The sequence below is a fragment of the Otolemur garnettii genome, unplaced genomic scaffold (assembly GCF_000181295.1).
Source record: "Otolemur garnettii isolate 467f Iridium unplaced genomic scaffold, OtoGar3 scaffold00029, whole genome shotgun sequence".
Classification (NCBI taxonomy): Eukaryota; Metazoa; Chordata; class Mammalia; order Primates; family Galagidae; genus Otolemur; species Otolemur garnettii.
The window spans coordinates 11501473-11517176 of NW_003852424.1; the positions used below are offsets into that span (position 1 = coordinate 11501473).

The following is a 15704-nucleotide window of genomic DNA, read 5'->3' on the forward strand; positions in this document are numbered from 1 at the left end:
CATGCTATTACGCCTCACTCTGACTCCCAGGCTCACATGCTATTACGCCTCACTCTGACTCCCAGGCTCACATGCTATTACGCCTCACTCTGACTTTTGGAGGGCCGGTCAGACCATCACTGTACCAGCACCCTCCTGCTTATGTCACAATGAGTCTGTGATAGCCCACTAGGCTCATTTCTTTGCAGCCTGACAGGTCTCCAGTATTCCCTATTCCTATGACAGCCCCATTGCCACCTTCCATTATCTTCACCTCCATGAAAAAGGGTCTGGTTCAAACCACAGGAGCAGCTGCTGATGCAAGATCAAAAGCACCTGTCAGTGTCTCCTGCAATGTGGGACTAAGTTGTTGATTTCCATAGGGAAACCCATGGTCAGCGACTGCCAGTACTTGACTGCTACAGTGGGTGGAGTGGGGGAGGCAGGTAAGGAAGGAAGCCTACCTAGAGGTCAATGCCTCATAGGCAGTCCTGTGTCTGAAAGACCATTACTAGCTGGTAAGATGCTATGAGCCAGCTCAGATAGCGGGACAGGTGTTATGCTAAGACCAACAGCAATTTCAGCCCAGATTCTCCCTTTACTAGGGCCACCAAACCACACAGAAGTGGTGTTCAGGGACATATGTGTGCGCGTGTGTTTGTGTGTGTGTGTGTGTGTGTTTCCCATCTCCCAGGAATACAGTAACAATTTTTTAAAACACCCATAACAAATAGGTTCTGACACACACTTTTTCATTATTTTAAAAGCTTTTAAAAAAAATTTGTCCTACTTCGGGAAATGTGGTCAGGCCCCACTGAGCTAGTGAATGAAGAGATATTACGAAGTTAAAGAAATGTCTTCTTTTCAGTCTTTGAAATTCACTTAATTAAGTGGTCGAGACATAGGAGAGCAGAGATGAACTCGGCTCCCAAGAAGAATATTCAAACAAGATTTCAATACTAACAGGCTCTTGTGTTTACATTTTCCCAGAAAACAGGAGACCATAAAAAGAAGTGCAATTTTTTATAGGTCTGCTGGGTTGGGAGACTGAGGTCCTTACTGTCTACAAACTGTGCTGGATTCCCTGGGACAACATGACTGGTCCACATGTAATGGAGAAAGGTTTTACTAGACTTTGGAGGCAGAAGAATCCTGGGACCATGGTCCAGGTTTTCTTCCTGCCCTGGGGGCTCTCACCTCTGACATGCTGACCAGTCCACATTAGGACTCCAGGCAGATCCCTTTTCTTTGACCTAAATCTCAACGGTGTTTTTGCAAAAATTACTAATAGAGGCAAAGTGCTTAGAAAAGTGTCTGGCATTAAAAGTTTGCTACTATTAAAATGTGTTTACCAGTATTTTTTATTATTAGAAATTAAAATTATAAAAATATATGTGTTTATTATAAGATTTACACTTATGGTTTAATTTTTTCCTGGCCATGGTGGCTGGGCAGCCCCCCTCCTGGCCCATGGCCACCCCTGGGACAGGGGCCATGGGGCCACCCTCCTAGTCCACACATAGCTCTACCAATTATGCAAAACCACCCTTCCCAGTTCACCCTCCGGCATATTCCCAGGCCTGTTAGCTGCCTAGGACCTTTGGAGACCCAGATCATCCGTGCATACTAAGTAGTTGATGTTTCCACAAGATGGCACAATTGAAAAACTCATAGTTGCTCTTTGTTTTCATGTTCTGTCTTAATGAAACATTTGATTTTTAAGTATAGCAGAACAAACAGAACCATGACTTGCATCTCAATTTAGACAACTGATTTCATGCTCTTTTGACTATTATACCACACTTCCTATAGTTACAATGTTTTTCCTTCTAAGGGGCTGGTTACAACTACTACGTTCACTGCTGGCTCCAAATCCCACCTCATATTTTGCACATTGTGCCCAGTCCTGCCCTGAGCTATCTCTTATCAGCCTTCCTCCACATAAGCATTCTTATGTGCCCCCCTTGTACCTCTGTGTTTGACAGCTGGAACCACGGCTGCTTCCCATAGGTGAAGATCTCCCAAAGGATCACCCCGAAGCTCCACACATCGCTCTCTGTGGTGAACTTCCGGTACATGATGCTTTCAGGGGGCATCCACCGGATGGGGAGCATGGTATGTCCTCCCACCTAGAAGGGATCAAGACAGGGATACACAGTGACCAGAGTGAGTGGTGTCTGTCTGCACACTTCGTGTGTGGACACTGGTCAATGCATCCTATTCTAAAATAGCCTGTATGCAATTTGTATCAGAGGGTGAGTGGAAATGCTGACATCTGAGACCTATGGTGCTGGAGGCAGCTAGGCTAGTAGTAAGAGGTAACACCTGAGGGAAGGTAGGTTCCTTGGCACTGAGTGGGAAGAAAGATCACAAGGTGATCTGAAGTGGGACAGAAGGTTTCAGAACCTGCTACTACAGTGAAACCTAATCCTAAGAGGAAGTCCCTGAGGGAAGTAAGCAAAATGACTTGAGCAAGTCACCAAGCGTCAGTATTTGCAAACAGCAGGTTAGACCCCTTGGCCAATGTGGCACAGGCACAATATACTCCATGTGCAGCTAATCTGTGCAACTGTGAACTAGCTTCTGCCTGACAATCCTGAATTTCTCACCACAATTTAGGATTTGGTGTTTCAAGCAAAGGAGACAGGGACTTTCCAAAAGTGTGGAAAATCATATGTTAACAAGATATCAGGTTGACAAAAAGAGAATTTGTGACAATTCTTAATAAAATCTCAATGGCCAGTAGGAGATTCTGTAAAATTAACCTAAGGAGGACATCAGCCATCTGTGGGTCTACCCAACTGAAAGCCAAGGGGCAGAGGAAGTGACTGACAAGGGCAGGCACCTAAGGTACCATTTCCTGAGAAAACCTTTAAGGAAATCCTCAATAGCCAGCAGGTTAGTGGCATAAACATAAATGGAAGAAAATTCCCAGCAAGTTTTATAACTTAGGAACTAACTGCATCATTAGTAAGTAGAGTTTCGCAAACTGGAACTTTTGGGTAATTCATAGATTTGTTGTTAGGAAAGTATTTACTGTTGACAAAAAGAGTTCTCTATGTCCTGATGAACTAGTAACTTGAAGTTCTCATTTCTAGGGTGGGCCAGTTGGAATAATAATAATGAACATTTAAGAAAGAATGATTCGGGAGATGGGCAATCTTGTTTCTAAAAGGGGAAATCACATTTTCTGTATACACTTGAAGAATTTTAAAGGCAAATGACAATATGGGTTTGCAGAAAGGTTATTTTCAAACTGGGATTTTATAATCAGGAGAGCTCTGTGTTAAGGGTAAAGACAACTGAAGGTATTTATTTCAGACAAAAACTCAAAAAGTTCACAGCCTTTCAGAAAATATAGAAGCAGAAGTTAATTTAGGATGTAACCTAGGAAATAACAAAAAGAATCCAAGCTTTACAAGGACTTGGAACATAACGAACAATGTAAAGTAAATAAGCCACAAAAATGCAATTTAAATCTAAATTCTAGTTGCTAATTCTGTCGTAAAAAGGAATACAATTACTAATAAAGTCTTCTTGTAAAAGAGAGACATAAAGTAAATAATAAAACCAATAATGCTAATAGTACTACCACTGTTACTACTAACATATTTATATGGAATGAAACTTCCAGATAATTTCAACCATAAGCGCATAGAAGATTAGATACACAATTAATTAAAAGCTTGATAAAAGCTTCAATTGTTTTGAAAGGAGGGAAAGGGACTTACAGTCATCCGTTGTTGATTATAGCAGTTTAAATTTAAATGTGCTTGCTAAAATTTTAAAGCAGCTTTGAGAAGACTGGAAATAGTACATATAGCTTCCAAACCAGTTTTCAAAAAATAGAGCCAAAAATATCGTACAATGTTCAACCAATACCAAGAAGACTACAAAAAGGGGACTGGGATAACAATGAATAAAAGAGCACACCATAAAATAGAAGTTGAAAAAATATCACTATACATGATAAGTACAAGTTGGTTAGACTACTTCTTAAATGAGAGAAAAAATTAGTTTAAAAAAATGAAGATTCATGCTATTTAGAAAATGTACATCTAAAGCAAAGTATTAGAAACTATTGAAAATGAAAGCATATAAAACTACAATGAGCAACAAAAGGAAAATATAATTGCCCATGCACATGTGAAAACATATGCATATATGTGCATATACATATATTAATACACACATAGGTGTATATATGGCTATGCATGGCTAATTATATTTCTATTTTTGTTTGTTATACATTGTCTCATATAGGAAAAAAAGAATTCACAATGCCAAAAGTTAAATGAAAATAAGTGACTTATATCATATTATACCACATGTAATATGATACTTAAAGCTGGAAAAATTCACCGTAATAGTAACCATGAACTTTTATGCTACAATTAACATAGCAATAATGTATAAAATATTTATACATACATAAAGAGTAAAAATAGTTCGTAAATAAAAGGAAACTGACAAAGCTTTCATTATAATGGCAAACCAAAACACTTCTTCCACAAATTAAAAGATGAGGGAGGCAACATAAATGAAGGTACCTTTTTAAAATACAAGGAATGAGTTTCAATGAAGAGATATGAGTATTATAATTACATGTATCTTTCAGCCTTCTTTAAAAGTTGCACACATTATTTGCAATTACCTAAAAATCATTTATAAAAACCAATCATATGTTAAACCTCAAAGAAAATCCAAAAGTCCAAGAGAAAAACTAAAGTGAAAATAAGAAACATATTCTGTATCAAATAAAATGAAATATAAATTAATAAGACAAGGAAAATTTTAAAGTTCTCTTTGGGCAATTAAGCTATTTGGTAAAGAAAAACATTGAAAATAAATTTAAAACTATTTATTACTATAATAACTGAAGTCCTATCCATTGAGACCTATGAAATATAGCCAAGAACAACAAAAAAATTTAAGCATTCATTTTTCAAAATGCTGTAGTTAAAATATAATTAAATTAAATAAGGATTTGACAAAAAAGGATAGTAAAGGCATTCAAAACAAATGTGAAGAAAGCAAAAAGAAATAAATAATGAAGATAAAATGTGTGCCCATTAATCAGCATAAAACAAAATAAAGCAAAAAAAAAAGAAGCAAATGAAAACAAAAAATAGTCTTGGTCTATACAATCATTTGCAAGTTCTTTCTGAAGTTATATAACACTTTGGCAAGGTTAATAAGAGGTAGAGGAGACAAATGTAAAATGTTAAGACTGTTACAGCAATAAATCTGAGAATATAGATGCAATAATAAATTTCCTGGAAAATATTCATTTTAAGAAGTTAAGAAAAATAGAAAACTTGACTGCAAAAGTAATAATTGTAGTAAAAATAAGCATTAAAAAGATACAAAATTTAGATGGTTCTATGGGTGATTTCTACTAAACTTTTCTGTCCTATTTATACTTTTCTAAAGCAAAATAAGAGAAACTTTCCCAAACCACTCTCTGTGCCTTGAATGTCCCTGATGACAGAATTGGTCAAACTTATCACATAGCCCTAAATAGGTAAATACAAATATAGATATTTTCTCTATATGTATGTAGAACTGTTATGAATTACTCTCCAAATAGAAATAAAATAGTATATAAAACCAGCAATGTTGTATAAGAATTTTATAACTCAACAAAATTTATACTAGAAATGCAAGAATGCCTCAACACTAGGAAATCAATTGTTTAATTTACTAAATTAAGAGATAAAAGGAGAAAAACTATCGTTTCCAAAAATGCCAAAAATTTCCAACACCTTTTTCTGATTAAAAGCCCTAATGTATTAGTACTAGAAGGTAATTTCCTTTATTTGACATGCTAACTATCATATTTACTGATAAAACATTAGAATTATAAAAAGTATCCTCCATCGAATGCGACATTGTTCAGGAGGTCCTAGCCAATGCAATAAAGCAAGAATTTAAAAAATGGGGTATAAATGTTAAAAAGGAAGAGTCAAAACTGTCTTTTGTCTAGACATAATCTGACTATTCACTATTTAGGTTAACTACCTAAAAGGCAAGTATTGTGATGTAGTAAGCTACCCAGATATAAGAGCAACACACAAAAATTCAAATCAGTGGCAATGATTTCAAAATATAATTGAAAATAAGATTGTGCAACAAAAATGTTCAAAACTCCAGACACAAACCTCAGCAGAAATTGAACAAGATCTATTGAAAGAAAAGGGCTAGAAAACATAAAAGAAGATCTGAGACATGGAAAATTGTGTCATTTCATTGCACTGTATAACTCAATACTATATAAATTGCTCAGTCTTTCCTGAAATTAATCTAAAAATTACATACAATAAAAACCCCGATGGAATGGCATATGGAAATTGACAAGATGAATACAAAATTCATCTAGGTAGTAAGTACTTGATTAAAACTAATATATACTTGAAATACAACAATAGGGAGAGTTATTCTGTCAGATAGCAAAACATTTTATCAAACTATGTAATGAACACACTCTGTTTGGGCATAGGAATAGACAAATTTATTAATGGAACAAAGTAGAGAGTCCGGAGGCAGACCCATGTATAAATATTGGAATTTAATATATGAAATGATGGGTTAGTAATTAAAGTGTTGGGACAATGGACTATTCATTTAAAAAAATACACTTAGATACCTACCTCACACCATATACAAAAATCATTTCCAGATGGATTAAAGAGCTAAACATAAAAACAAAACAATAATAATATTAGAAGAAAACTTAGAAAAGTATTACATAACCTCAGGAGAGGAAGGCCTTCCTAAATAAGACACATGTGCAAAAAGCCACAAGGATAAGATTTAGAGATACAACTTACAGAAATTAAACACTGTTGCATGGCAAAAGACAACATAAGCATAGGTAAAAGACAAATGGCAGAAAATATTTGCAACATATGTAACAGACACAGAACTAAAATCCATATAATGCAAAGTGCTCCTTTAAATTAGTTAGAAAAAGCAACCCAACCAAAAAGAAAAATGAATACCAGATAAGAGCAGATGATTCACAAGAGAACTACAATAGCCACAAAAATACAAAGAGATGCCAATTAAAACAACACAGACAAACATTTTTGAATGTCATTTGGAAAATGAGAAAGATGCTATTCGGTGTTTGAGAGATGACGAGTTATTCTCAAATGCCCCTGGTGAGAAATGCCACAGCCTTTTCTGAGGGCAGCTGGGCAGAGTATGTCCACGTTAAGGATGATTTGAACCACGCACTTTCGCTCCTAGGAGTCTTAGAAAATATTTGCTCATGTAAGCAAAAGTATTTAGTTAAAGATGTTTATTTCATTGTTTCTAAGGGCAAAAATTTGTGTATCGTTAAAGGTATCTGTAGCAGTTAAAAGAAATAATGTGCTCTGGTATGAAAATATGTCACAGGTATACTAAATGAGAACAAAAGACATTGAAAAATACATTTTACTATTCTTGTCTGTGTAAAAATGTGTTTGTGGATATATAAGCAAATATGTAGCTGTGTAACTTTGAAAATGCATAGAAAATGGTCCAGAAAGCCAGTAAACCGGTGGTTTCCTCTAGAGAGAAAATTGAGAGTCAGTAGTGACCAAAGAAAATTTCATTTCTTACTATTCATATTTCTAGGCTATTTGAAATGGTATGATGATCATCTATCACATCTGAAAATTTCAACATAGTAAAAGAAAAAAAAATGGACAAAAGAAAACCAGTGAGTCTAATTTAAATTCAATACCAAAAGATGATATTTTTTAAAAGAATAATTATGTTTGCGATAGAACATGGTAGAATGGTTTATTGAACTTAGTTTCTTGATTTGAAAAATAAAACTAGAAGTCAGGAATATAGAAACATTTCTCTTGATTTAAAATGTTAAATAATGGAGTGCCCCAGACGGATGCTAATGGGTGTCTCGTTTGATGATTTCCTGGATAGTTTAGAAGAGGTCTTCCAAACTGAAATCTCTGGGTTTACAAAGACAGAAATTCAAGTGTGCTGAGTGTAAACTATGATGAGTATTTGGGCAGAAAAGTTCCAGAAGGGTATTAAGTGGTTATGAGGGCCCCACTAAAGAGAATCCTATCAAGATTCTCACTGAGCACCACTGCCAACCTGCATGAAGCTTATACTGCATTCTTCCAGAAGTAGACTGATATTTAAATATTTAAAAAGGCTTATGAGATAACAAAAAGGAACACTACTGGTATGTTGGAAGTCAGAAGCCCTGAGTTCTGATGTGACTTTTGACAAATACTTGACCCTTTGGAACTTCAATTTCCTTATCTTCAAAATAGAAGTTAGCAATGGCCTGCCTAAGGTGAGACTGTGTGTGTAAGACCCCACTGAGTACAAAGGTATACCCATAAAGTACAATCACTGTTCACGGTGTGTGTCTTTACCTGCTACCAGGCAGCATAATAAACCTAATTTCCTCAAATTTACTTTCTCTAAATCCCCACGCCAATTTTCCTTCCTACACTGAAGAGACTCAGTCTGGGAAGAATACTGATCAAAGCCTCCCCTGGTAAAAATTATTGACAAATATCCCCATGGTAAAAGACACCCAGAAAGAACAATCTCAATAATAGGAATTATACTAATCAGTGAGCAAGGAGTACTGGCTGCAGGGTGTCACATCCAGCCCTCATTTAATCCTCTCTCCCTTCCCCTGGGATGGAAGCCTCTGCTCTCCCCATTTCACAGATGACGGGAAGGTACCTTGCCCAAGCATTGAGTAAGAAATATTAGCTAATGATCCAAGCTCTCAGTGAGATACTTAAGGATCTTAAAGTTGAGCCTTGAGATAGGAGACATAAAGTAATAAGGACTGGAAAGAGTCCAAGAAATGATTCTAGAAATAAAATAAGTACTTGGTGGGAAACAGAACTTTGGACTGTGTGGGAGAAGAAGCCCTTGTCTATCTTGGAAGTTACCTTCCTCCTTTCAATCACTGCCTTCCTCCACCCTCCCCCACACTCACAAAGGGGATGGGAGTTTGAAAAACCTGGGAAGTCAACAGTACCCATGGAAGGGCTTTGCTAGTGCTGCAGAGTCAGGATCCTTGAGTTGCTTGGAAATCAGTTTGGTGGAATTAGGGTTCATCATATGATCCTGGGACATGTTCCCCTTTTTGCCTTTGTCACTGGGCCTGGCCAGGATTCACTGGGGTCTTTGCTCCTTTGAATTACCATTCATGCTAATCAGAGAAAGTGCTCTTATTTGTTTAAGTCTGTTTTCCAGAAAAACTATCAGTACTGGTATACAGGGGATCAAGCTGGTACAGAACAAGAATGTGACTTATTTCCACAAAATCCTTTTTATACTCAGAGATAAGACAGATTCTGAATTACAGATTCTGCACAGGGATGCCAGAGGTACCTACCTGATCAACTTAGGCTTTGAAAGATCCATTCCCACAATCAACCGGAAACCAAGGGATAACAAGAAGGGACCAAGCAACTATTCCAAAATCTGGCCAGGCCAGAGAAGTCTCGTCTCTGTGACCTCAGGCCCTTCCCTGGAAGCAGTTTCTAGGTAACACAGGGAGTGCCTGTGACCACTTGCCCACCAATATTTTGCTAAATGCTGTTACTAATTCGCCTCACACTTCAGTAAGGCTGCTAGATTAAATACAGGATACCCAGTTAAATTTGAAGTTCAGATAAATAAGAATTTTTTTTTAGCACAATTATGTCCCACATATTGCACGGAACATACTTATACTAAAAATGTGTTTTTCTGTCGAAAATTCAAATTTAATGAGGTGTCCTATATTTTCATTTGCTAAATCTGGCAACTCTACATTTCAGAGCCAGGTGGGGAAGTTGACATTATACTCCAGAACATCCTGTTTTTATTTGTAGGGCTTTCTCCATGCTTTCAGGCTCTCTGTCTTCTTCCCTTTGCCCTCTGCCCGTCCTAAAGGAGGCTGCTGGGTTAGGTGCATGGTGCACAGCAAAGCTGCCCTCTGCCCCCATCCTTCCAGCCTTCTCTCCCTATTTCTTATTAATATCTTCCTTGGGGCTGAGTGTGGCAGAGAGAGGGTATGGCAGCTGGGATTTCCCTATAAACACAGCTCTGCTATTTTCTAGCTGTGTATCCTTGGGTGAGCCATTTGCCTGGCTAAAGCCTCAGTTTTCACATCTGAAAATGGAAGGAATCACCATTATGTAATAACCCCCCGGGGTTGTTTGCCTGATTCTAAGTGCCTGCTGTGCTGGTTGAAAATACAGAGTCTACAAACTCAATGAATTAGACCAGGGCTCAACAAATGATGGCCTCTTGTTAGAGTTTGACTGGCACAGAGCCATGCTCATTCATTTCCTATCCTCTGTGGCTGCTTTCATGCTACATGGACAGAGGTGAATAGATGTAGAAGAGAGCATCTTAAGGTTGCAACACTCCTGCAAAACTCCAAATATTTACTACCCTCTCCTTTACAGAGAAAACCGGGTTATCTCTAAATTAGACTCAAAGAAACAGGACCAGAAACTATGCTCTTTTTTTTTTTTCAACTTTAAAAAGATAATGGCTCTTTGGGTTTTGTTGTATCACTACCAAAATACTAATAATTCCTCAACATAAAATGCCATTCAGTCTTAAAATTTCCTAATGTTTTCACGTGCCTTTTTAAAGCCTGAGCTATAAAAAAGACCTACACATTGCGTTTAGTAATGCTTCTTACTGTCTCTTAATTATAGCAGGATCCCACCTGCCCCTACCTTCTTTCTGTTGTTCTCATCATTGTTGGTGAAGAATCCTGGGCATTTGTGCCAGGGAATTCCTCACGTTCTGGTTTACCTCATTATATCCCCATGGGTCATTTCACATGCTCCTCGACCTACTGCATTTCCTGTAATCAGAATACCTGATTATGCCCTACCAGGTTTCTAGAGCCCTAATCATATCCAAGTTCATAAACGGTGCTGTGTGCTTCCTTCTGTACCAAAACAGGAGGAAAAGGTGTCTAGTTGTTTTTCTCTTTCGTAACGTTAAGACTGGTCGGCAGATTGAGTCGGCTTGTCCATTATCAAGTTCCCTTTCACCTAACAATTTTAGTGGCTGTTGTTGATCACCGCCCAGATCCATTATTTCATTAGCGGCTACAAAAGTATAACATTCTAATTGTAGCATTCCCTGTACATATATCACCTGCAAGTCTTTTATCAATAAAAACTTTCCTTCATCAGCTATTTGGCTATACTGATATTAGTTGATAGAGGATCAGCAAGATAAATGCTTGATTCTTTCCCTTTATTTAGTTCTTAGAATAATAAATTCATCCTCTTGCATTCGCTAAAGGTAACCAATGAGAGCTTTGTCTTGGTTTGCTTTTGAGAAAATTATTAATGCTTTTTCTTTCTAAAAACAACCACCACCACGCCACATTTGAAGTGTTTCATTCTATTGAAGTTATTATTTCTAATGTCCCATCTTTAGCCAACGGCAGCCTCTTAAAGATGGTGCCTATCACCCCTGAAGCCTTTGATAGCATCTTTACTTTCTGACATCAAAGAATATTTTAGGTTCATCTCATACATTTCCTGTCCTAGCCTTGGAATCAGCCATTTCTCCAAGGATCCTTGGATCCTTTTGGTGAACAAGGAAATTTAAAGACCACAGTATGAATCCTAGGAGTGTTTATTGGTACTGAAGTGGTTATTATTTCTGGGTGTTTGTTGTGGAAATGGCTGGAGAAAAGTCTTTTTCTTAGGGGGAAAAAATATCATGAGTTCATGTTGATTTTTTCGAAACCAGAGGATTACAGAGCTCTTAATTCTTTATTGTTATATTTTTATTTTTCTCTTCTGCTAAAAATCTTGATTCTTATAACACTATTAATATTACTTATTTTCTTTATTTCACCATGAATATAATATATATATGGGTAAGTTTCAAAATGAGAGCTCAAATATTATTATTAGCAACATGATAATTGAAAACAACCTATAATCTTTGGAGCCCTTTCAGTCTTCAAGTTAGCATATACCTACTTGGGACATACAGAAAATATAGTTATGTTTTAAAGTATTTAAAATAATTCCTATCTGCAGAGAGGTGAAGTACCAACTTAATACACAGCTGGGCTCATTTGTTTTATTTTTTATTTTTAGGACTTGCTTTGGTTTTTTAATTTTTTGTTAGACTTGATGTTGCTTTATAAAAGATATGAATACTGCTACTGGGTTTCAAAGTCAAAACTCCCAAACAAGGCACATTTTAGCAAAGTGTAGGTCCATCCTTGCTCACTCTCCCCATCCTGTTTCCTTCCTCCCATAGGTAACCATTTTGGTTGTTTTTAGATTATTCTGTGACTGGTTTTTTACATAAGCAAACATGAAATGATATTCATTTTCCTCCCTTTATTCGATAGATGGTAAAATAAAAGGTATACGATGTGCACCCAAGTGGCTTCAAACTAGGGTCTGCAGAACTTTGGAGACAACATGAAGTCTTTCCAACATGTTAGCCAAGGATAGTTTTGGTAAGTTTTGTAGGTCCACCACTCCCATCTGAAGTTTTTTTCTAAAATTAAACTTTGAATCCCCTATGACCCATAAACTCCTTTGCTCAAACTTCTCACTCATTTCACATCTCACAAGCGAAAACCTGCAGAATGCAAGGGAAGAAATTCTGAAATGTTGGCACAGGTGTGGAAAATGAATGTCTCTAGTGATTGGGGAAAAATCCTTTTGCAAGTTGGGTAGTTTTCAATATCTTTCAAACAACTCAAGGGGGAGAAGCCTAAAAGAATTATAAGCTGAGAAAATTAAAAAATAATTTTTGATAAGAGGCTAGTATGTGCTTTTAGGCAAATAACTAGATAATAGTGCAAAGAATCGAGTTATGTTTCAATAGCAGAACTCTTTCCTTTGCATATATTTGTTTACTGTGAATAAGGTTTTTCAGTTCTTCCATCTATAAGAATGAAAAACAGAGACAGAATTGATCCTGAATCTTTCTTTCTTTAAAAAAAAATATGCATTAATGAACATATGGACTAATTGAAATATAAGTCCATATAGTCCATCCAAATATAAGATGATTTCTATGAATATTTTACTTCTTATCTTTTATAGTGGTCAAAAGTTGTGATAGCTGTTATTTTGGTCAACTGTGTTTCTCTGTATACCACTAAGAATTGTAATGATAACTTAATTTCCAATTTCTGTGTATTACTAATAATTGTAGTGATAACTCAAACCAAAAATTCTTAACCTCTATAAATGTATGGTGATTGGCCATGAACAATTAAATTTAAATCATCATGCATATTTTTATGATAGAGTGACTAATAAAAGGAATTCATGCCTAAAATAGATGAGGGTAAAATGCAGTGGGATAACTGGAATGAAAATATAAATCCAAAAAGAAAAAGGAACCACATAAAAGTGACTGTTTGAGAACTTGTTCATGTGTTTAATAGATGATGTACCAAATTGCTCTGGTATTTAAAGTTCATTAGATGCATTAAAGGGATGATGTATTTTTTAATATCAATATTTACAATATTCTTGAAATGGCATCGTTTGCAACTATTTAAAATCATGTTGAAGACTTCAGATGGCAACGTAAAATATGCAAGAGGCATATATAGTTTTTCAGACTTGGTTTAGGAGCATACAATTTGAAGACTACAGGGTTAGAGACTGAGAACCTAGTGGTGCAAAGTTTGGGGTCCTGTCTCTCTTGTCTTTCCCCAAGACTGTACCACATTCATCCCCAAGCCATTAGCTCCGTAGGTGGGGAGGATGGGACAGAAGAGAGCAAGAGCCAAAGCCCCACCTCCAGCCCTGAGACGCCTGCCCACCAGCCCCACAGCCTGCGTTCAAGTCCTCGGGGCTTGCTCTCAGCCTTGCTCCCAAGGACCCAGAGTAAGTGGTGAAGAAGGTGCTCACAGTCCAGATGTTGCAGCAGCTCAGGCTCCAGTTTCTACTAGAGACAGAATACCCTAAAGGGCAAGCTGCTTCCTCTCTGAGAGCCTCTCACCTCCCGCTTACCCCTAGCTGTCCTTTCTAAGCTAGCTTTCCTGAAAAAGGAATTGCTGTGTTCATGTCCTCTGACTTTTCTACAGTTAGAAGGGACCCACTGCTCTGGGTTAAAAAGAAACATAGCAAAGGCCTTAGGAAGGAGGCAGTCATTAGATCACAAAGAAAACACAGAAGACTGCTTCTCTCCAGAGGTTCAAAATGTCTGTCCCCACTTAACTCTGATGCAGTGTAAAGAAGAAAAAGTAACCCATGTTCCAGATAAAGAAACCAAGGCCCAGCAAAGGTGAGCGTGTGTGGATTAACAGGACATGCTGTTGCTGGAACCCACAGAAGGACTCAAGCTTCCTCTGTATTCGCCAATCTGCATGGGCTGAGTCCGAACTTTTGAAGTTTATGAGAAGGCAGCCCATCTACTTTTGAGAAAGCAAATACAAAGAGTTGTAAGAACTTTGCGACATATGTTAATGGCAAAGTGGTCTAATCAGGAGATAAAGACAACCATTTATGGTAAGTATTATTTATTCAGTTTTAATCTTTCTTGATTACATGTTCAAGCACATAGAATGAGTCTTCGAGTGCATTAAAAATGATGAAAATCTGAACAAACACTTCCTTTGTACCCTGGAAAGTCTCCGGGTTTCCCAAATGTCCCAGTGGGATTTGTCCCTTCTACCTTGCTCTGCCGTATTTGAGAGGAACATAACCTAGGGCTGGCAGTCACCTTGCACATGACCACAGCCACAGTCCTAGCAGCCACCATGACAGTCCTCAAATTCATTGCCTCTGGTTCCAGAGGGTTTGCAGAGATCACACATGTGGGCTGTACGTCGGGGTTAGCTGCATGAAGTGTGTGTATACACTCCAGATGCCGGTGGGAGGGAGGATGTTTAGATGAGCATGTGTGCATGTTAACACACATGCGTCTGTGTGTACAGTCATGGATACACACACGTGTGTCCCCTGATCTCATGGGGCTGGCGAAACCTGCTTTGGACACTTCTGGGAATAAATGGCCTAAATGTAGGAGAAAAGGCCCAAAGTCCTCTTCTAATGTGTTCTGTTTCCAAGCAGCAAAAATAAACAGTTTTCACTCTAAACCAGTTGATTAGCTTTTGCTGACGGCTTCAAAACATTCCAGAATGACACAGCCCTTCTTCCTGGAATGAACACTTCTCATTGCCCTCCCTCCCCAACCCGCCAACTGTTGGGCTCTCTTTCTAGTTCCCTCCCTGCATATGTGAGAGGCCGCCAGAGCCTTAGAAATAAATAGCAGTCTGCCCTTCAGAAGCTCGCCCACAGTTTCCACCTTTTCTCCTCCTCCCCTCTGCTCTGCTCTCTCCTCACTTTCTCTATGGGGCTGTTCTGAGTTGCAGATGCTGGAAGCTGTACCTTGAACCAGTCCCATTTCATCCTTCCCTAGGCATCCCTCTTTGGTAGCTGGACCCACATTTGCTCTAGCTGTCATCTGGATTCCTGGTGCATCTTGGGAGGACCAGCCACACACTGTAGTTGCACCCTGTCCAGCTCCCAAGATGCAAGTTCCTCAGATTTACAGGCTTGAAAGGAGAGATTTAACACTAGCGTTGTAGCTCATAGACACACAGGGCCGGAGAAAACCTTGGAAATTACCTTACTACCTCCAGATATGGGAACCTTGGCTGGAAGAGAGGCAGTAACTTGTCCAAAGTCATGAAGAAGAATAAATAAAATGGAAGTTTTATTTAATGTAAACCTATT

At 37.8% G+C, this 15704-nt stretch overlaps 1 protein-coding gene across 3 annotated transcripts in view; it reads right to left on the reverse strand.

Annotated features, from left to right (window-relative positions):
- The window catches only part of NTRK3 (neurotrophic receptor tyrosine kinase 3), a 361705-nt gene that overhangs the window by 1619 nt on the left and 344382 nt on the right, over positions 1–15704 (reverse strand). For 2 of the 3 annotated variants that reach the window (XM_003788653.2, XM_003788652.2), the window contains one exon: positions 1950–2108. In XM_003788653.2, coding sequence (XP_003788701.1) covers positions 1950–2108 — 159 coding nt within the window. Of the gene's footprint in view, positions 1–1949; positions 2109–6629; positions 6672–15704 lie in introns of all 3 variants that reach the window. The other variant, XM_003788654.2, reaches the window with a different exon arrangement.